This window comes from Temnothorax curvispinosus, unplaced genomic scaffold (assembly GCF_003070985.1).
Source record: "Temnothorax curvispinosus isolate PA1 unplaced genomic scaffold, ASM307098v1 QBEX01016264.1, whole genome shotgun sequence".
NCBI lineage: Eukaryota > Metazoa > Arthropoda > Insecta > Hymenoptera > Formicidae > Temnothorax > Temnothorax curvispinosus.
In genome coordinates, this window is record NW_020226044.1 from 1 (window position 1) to 6,786 (window position 6,786).

Consider the following 6,786-nt stretch of genomic DNA (forward strand, 5'->3'; position numbering starts at 1 on the left):
ATAGCGGAAGAGCCGGCCAGCGCCATTTTGGCGGGAGCGCGTGGTAGACGACGTTAAACTCAAAAAAAAAATATGATGCTAAGATGCCGAAAACGGAAAGTGAAATTTTTAAGAGCGTTTTACCTCGAGGGAAGGGTGTAAAACAGGAACGGACAGGTTCGCTTTATGACGTGGTGCAACTATTTTAACGTAAAAGAAAAAGGAATGAATAAATAGACGGAGGGGGTTGAAGATACAATGTTTATTACATAAAATAATACATTGATACGGGGGAATAAGTATTTTTTTTAATTATTCTTAAAAGTACACGCCTGAACATGACAGCATTCGATGTGAGGTTTTACGCATGCGCTTTTATTATGAAGAAACATTTTACGAAATAATTTTACAATCAAACGATCATTGCGCTCGCAATTGTCGCTAAACAGATTAAGAAACTGACAAAGATTATAACCGCTACACATGAAATATAAAAATACACAACAGTATTGTTCGCAAGTTTGAGAGAGTGTTCCTTGTAGCGTCGCGGTGTTCCATCGATGCGTAGTGAAATTTCGACGAAGGCGTTAGAGGAATCTGGAGTCCAAAGGCGGTAGTCCGTAGCTATCGAAATACGTTCTTGCTTCTTGCTTGTCGATGTAAAAAGCGACCCAATGTTGACCGGGCCGATCGTGATCGTCCGTGTTAGCGACGATGGTTTTCGACCTCGTCCACACCCTCGGCAGTCTGTCGGCAGGATAGACGCCCGCATATCTGACACTAAGATGATGCAACGCATGTAAGATTTCTAGCGAGTTAATTTTTTACACAGCGAGGCGGTGATTGCACGAGAGGAATTATTTGTATAATTTCGGAGTTTACCTCTTTTGGAGTTGTCGCACTAGTGTTCTTGGATGGAGACGGATGTATCGGTTTGTTATTAAAGATGTATTTTTTTCTTACGCCCGCTACTGAATAATAGACTTTTGCTACTTCTCCTTCCTCTTTCTCTTCTGTCTCGTTATTTTTTTGCCACTGTTTTATTTCTATAGCGATGTCACCATCGGTTTTTTCACCCTCGTCGTCGTCGTCGTCGTCGTCGCTTGTATCCAAATTTACGTGTGAGAGATTTATAGTATCGTAAGTTGAGTCGATGCTGCTGCTGCTGCTGTATTCGTTGTTGTCTCGCAAGACTAACCAGCGTTTCAATTTGAAAGCGTTACGTAACGCACAAGCAATTTTGTCCGTAGTCGAAACACGAAATCCGTGATGTGAGCAGCGTTGACTGTACTCTCGGGCCTCCGGTAAACTTTTGAACGGTGGAGAAATTTCTTCTAGATTATATATGTTTCTGGAAAGTAGATGACTCAAGTAACGAGCCTTTTCCACACCTCTGCAGTAGATGTAGCGCACTTGTCGCGTAATTTCTCGCAGATGTAGCGTGAAACATTTGAGATTGGTTTCACCATCGAACCACTCGATTCCATGATCATTTCGCGAAAGCCAGTTATTCTCACGCCTTGACTTTTCGGGTAGATCGTCAAATGGATAGGGAGACGTCCTAATCCAGTGTCCGGCGATCGCTGCGTTATTCGCGACAACTGCGACTTCTTTCGGAATAAACTTTCCGTTGACATCACGGAAACGTGTCTCGAGTGAAACTAAATCTTTTCGCAGGACTTTACGCAGGAAAATGTGATGGGTAAAATATGTAGTGGTGGGGTAAAAATAAAGCATGTACCGCGTAAAGCTGTGAAATATTATTTGTCGACATTTGTCATTTAACCGGCAAAGTCGACGATGATTTGACGAGTAGAATCGATTTCTAGAACATTATCAAACTCGGCGTAAACGATACAATTAACGGTTGTGGTAAGTGCTTTTTCAAATCGCACTTCCAGTCGTAAACTGCCATGTTTCACAAGATTCCAATGGCCGGCAAAATTGGCTGATAAGTCTGGTGTAAGATCAAAGGTGAAAAGTGTGAATCCTTCGGCGTAATCTTCTCTACTTATAGAATTACCTTCGTTCAAAAAGAGTATACCAGTTCCCGAAAAGAGAGTGTGATAAGCTTCGACGTAGAGTGGCTCGTCTTTCGAGAAGCTCGGCTGTAGCAGTCTACTGGGAATTTGTATACCGTCGGTGTACAGCGAAAAGAAAGGGCATAGGGGGATAAGCATGTAAAAATTGCCCCCGCAAGTATGAAGTTGATATTGGCGTCGTAAGTTAGTACCCATGTGACCTTGAACTTCTGCAAATATTGACCTTGAAATTATATTTTTGAAGAAGTTATGAAGGAAGAAAGAAAAAAACAAAAAATTTCTTTCTCGAAAACGGCTCGACCAATTTTTATGAAAAAAAATATATGTTGTAGATATCAATAATGGTTTAAAAAAAAATATTTTGTAATTTTTGAACAAATAATAAAACTGAAAAAAATTTTTGAATTTTTCAAACAATTCTTTTTTATGTTTTTTTAGAGTGACACCTTTAATTTTTTTGCAAAAACATTGTACTAGTATCTATTTTAACATAAAATTTTTCTAGATTTTTAAAAAATATAGTTTTGGAGTAAAAAAATGAAAATCATGATTGTGTCACCTGATGCTCAAAGTAATGCCTTGTAGCGCCGGTCAAGGCATAAAGGCGCTTTGTTATTGAATGGCATATTTTGTTAGAAAAGCTTTGGCTTATTATTTATTACTTGTTTATCACATTTTTTTAAGGCTTTAATTACAATTTTTTTAATTATTTTATATATGTTTTAAATATGTTTATTCAATAATGGGTATTCTTCTGTTGAATATATACAATGATTTCATTTACATTTCTATAATATTCATTTGACGGAGCAACATCTGGAATCTGAAAAGTAATGCTAAATTTTAATTCATAGAAACTGCAAAAATCGCATCTCATAATTATAAATGCTAACATACCAGCAGATTTTTCATAATGTTGCATCAGGTACTATCCGTGCAACTTTTGAATTCCAGATACTGAGATACTTTACCCATGCAATATCCCCATTATAATCAGCAATATCTTTGTACAATTTCACACAGCACGCCTTGAGCATCAGGTGACACGACCATAATGACATATATAAAATAATTAAAAAATTGTAATTAAAGCCTGTGACGTGACAAATGTCACGTCCCTCACCCCAGATAAGAACTCGGCCGAGGGAGGCGTCAGGGATGGTGCCTCTGCCCGGGGCGGGCGAAGAGCGAACATTTAGGTTAGGATTAAGATCTGTTACGAGCGTTACAGGTATCAAGGGAGACCGGAGCAGATGGCCAGGGTCACGAAGTTGTAACGGCGTATGCCGCACCGAGGGACTTACGGCTGGACAGCAGGGAGCTTCCAAGGACGGACGGTCGACGGACGGGTCACGCTGGAGCCCAGAGCCGGAACAGCCGCTGGCCTGTCAAAGCACCCACATAGCCCGCACAACAGCACTGCAGCCCGGAAACGGAGGACCGGAGAGGGGGGACGCCCCGACGAAGGTCCCCGTCGAGGAACGGGGTCACCACCGGGAAACCGCCACCGGTTGACGAGCCATGGCCCGTCCAGCCTGGCCGTCAAACAACCGGATGATGAGTCGCGGCCTGGACAGCCGGTCTCACACAGGCGGGCTTTCAAACTACCGCCGGCGGACGACAGCGGATGCGAGGGGCGCCCTCGCAAGGCGCGGCGATCGCCTAGAGGGATCGCTAACAGGCCAGGGCGCAGCACCGACCAGGCTAGGGAAACAGGCGCGCGCGGGCGCGCGCGGGCCCAGCGTGGTCCCGCCGGGACAAAGGAACGCCACTGTCGTGCGAGCCGCCATCCCGGTACCATCCAGCCCTGCGAGCCGAGCGACGAGCTGCCGGAACGAGGAGTTATTGTAAGGCCACTGCTCAGCCTCCCCAAAGTAAGATCGCGGTAATACTAAGGCTCTCCCGGGAGTCGCGTTGTACCGCGAGAATAAAGGAAATCAGCCGTAACTTGAATCATACCAAGTGCCATACCGCGGGAGGGCCCGGGTGAAAAAGTGATCGCGAGTGCCCGTCTCGGGGATGCGAACGTACGGCCGCCGACAGTCAGCGTGCTTGTGGTTTTGTTACGTGTCATTTCGTTCCGTGTAATTTCGTTGCGTGTAATTTCGTCGCGTGTAATTTCGTAGTCGTCGTTGGCTTAACCGTGCCGTAGTTTTGGGAGGTGGCTCTCGCGCGTGTGAGAGTCTCGTAGTTATCGTTGTCGGTTAAGTTCGTGCCACTTATAATTGGATATCCGTGTGTTTCATCGGGATTAATAGCTCACGGTTGTCGCGTTTACGGGTGAGCCCATTTGTGCGTCTCGTGGGGAGAAGATCACCAGCTTTGTCGCGGTAGATTGTAAGGAAATTGGAAGTAAACGTTTTCGAGTATTTCGCGTTTGACCGCTCGGGTAGAATCCGCTGCAATTTATGTCGGGAAATAGTCTTGTACGAATTCGACCGGGATTGCCGTGCAGTTCAGCGACGGAATGAGTATCGCGCTCGTGGGGTGACACGTGGCGCGTACTCGAATTCTGCTTGTTCGCCGTGGAACACGCTTACCTTCCACTTGTTATCTGCATTAAAATAAAATATAATTTTATGTTCCTTGTTACTCGAGTGTGTTGATTGCGCTACGCTCCCTCTCCTATTCCAACCGCGATTAATCAAAAAAGCCCACGCCTGAGAATACTGCGATCTCGTGTATCGTGGTGCGAGGAATCGCACCTGGCGCCCAACATTTACATCATAAAAATACTCAGTCGAGCTACCATTTAGGTTTCGGAGAGGAATATCGCGAGTCATAAAGAGATCTTTAGTGAAGAAAGCGACGGCGCGCTCCTCCACGGCCGACGAGACCGTGAGGACATCGTCGTTGTCGTCACAAGCCTTAAAAAAAATGTGATAAACAAGTAATAAATAATAAGCCAAAGCTTTTCTAACAAAATATGCCATTCAATAACAAAGCGCCTTTATGCCTTGACCGGCGCTACAAGACGTTACTTTGAGCATTAGGTGACACAATCATGATTTTCATGTTTTTACTCCAAAACTATATTTTTTAAAAATCTAGGAAAATTATATGTTAAAATAGATACTAGTACAATGTTTTTGCAAAAAAATTAAAGATGTCACTCTAAAGAAACACAAAAAAATTGAAAAATTCAAACATTTTTTGTAGCTCTATTATTTGTTAAAAAATTACAAAATATTTTTTTTTAAACACTGATACCTACAACATTGATACCTACAACATATATTTTTTTCATAAAAGTTGGTCGAGCCGTTTTCGAGAAAAAAAATTTTTTGTTTTTTTTCTTTTTTCCTTCATAACTCCTTCAAAAATATAATTTCAAGGTCAATATTTGCAGGAGTTCAAGGTCACATGGGTACTAACTTACGACGCCAATATCAACTTCATACTTGCGGGGGCAATTTTTACATGCTTATCCCCCTATGCCCTTTATACCATAGTTTTTGAAATTAAACGGGTTTAATTTTCTATCGCCGTTGAACGCTCTGTTATCGACAAAACCGACTATTATCCGTTTCGGCAGTTGACCGAGTACTACATTGTCTAACGATTCTTCTACGAGACCCGCGTGAATCGTAAATGTTTTAACTTTGACTCTCGTAAGGAGATATTTGGCGGTAGTTTGGCTCAACATTTTCGCATGCGCAAGTAAAATGCCAGGACTTATTTTTGCTCTTCTCACTAGCAGAATGGCGTCTAAAATGCGTATTTTCGACGTCGAAGTATTTTTAATAAGGCAAAACGAATCCTTCGAACGAACGAGTCTCATTCTAACTTCTACACCGTTAATTAAAAATTTATCCTGATTGAAAACGTTGCAATGAAGATGACCTATGAGATCTAGCGCGTGTCCCTCGTGAATGTAACGAGCGCGTCTCACGAGAGCCGGATTTGGTGTTTCTGAATCTACGAGTGCGTCCATGAGTCCGGGGATATCCATGTCCCACAGACAAGAGGTCAGATGGGAAGGTTTTGCGGGTGAAGAATAATTTAACAACGCCTCTATGTACGCGCGGTACGCGTAAGCGCTGTTTGAGGGTGAGACGAGCTTTTGATTGAAATATACGTCGATTTGATTGAACATGGAATGCAGTAAATGATTTACGGGGCCTACTTTGAACGCATTTCCCCCTGGTGTACTTGTTTCGTTGTCGCCACCGCCGCCTGCTAGGAGAGAAGTTTCTACGCTTATGCGAAGACTCAACATAGTGTGAGTGAGGTCCAAGTAGTCTTCCCCGTGACCAAGTATGACGAATTCTATAGGCGCGTCGTCCCCGAGGGAGGTTATGGGCTTTTAATAGATCCATTGCGAGCTCTCGATACTAGTTTGAGTGGATGGCAATGAGAAGAAATCGAGTTCACTTTTTAAACACTCGTTCGAATGTGTGTGGAGAAAAGACATGCTTATCTACTCTACTTATCCTTCTCGACTCCTACTCTGCTTATCCTTCTCTACTCCTTGAATTCTTGGTTCGTGCGCGCGCGCGACGATTAAGAGAATATGTTGGATACGCTGCGTTTCTTGACGCTAACTCGACGACGACGTTGCCTCGTAGTGGTAGATGACTTTCTGTTTACAGCACGAGTCTTCTTCTTCTTCGATGATTTTTTGATCGTTATTCTCTTCTTCTTGCTTTTTGACGATTTTCTTTTGTCCGTTTGAGGACGACGACGTTTACGAACTGCGACGCGACTGTCGTGGTTGCCGAGGGGAAACTGAAACGCTGAATTTTTTGCGGTTACTTTATACCCC

At 43.3% G+C, this 6,786-nt stretch overlaps 1 protein-coding gene across 1 annotated transcript; it reads right to left on the minus strand.

Annotated features, from left to right (window-relative positions):
- Positions 1–5,445: 5,445 nt before the first annotated feature.
- On the minus strand, positions 5,446–6,240 carry LOC112466485 (uncharacterized protein F54H12.2-like). The gene has a single exon (XM_025034585.1). It carries the CDS (start codon positions 6,238–6,240, stop codon positions 5,446–5,448), a length of 795 nt encoding a protein of 264 aa, XP_024890353.1.
- Between the last annotated feature and the right edge of the window lie 546 nt (positions 6,241–6,786).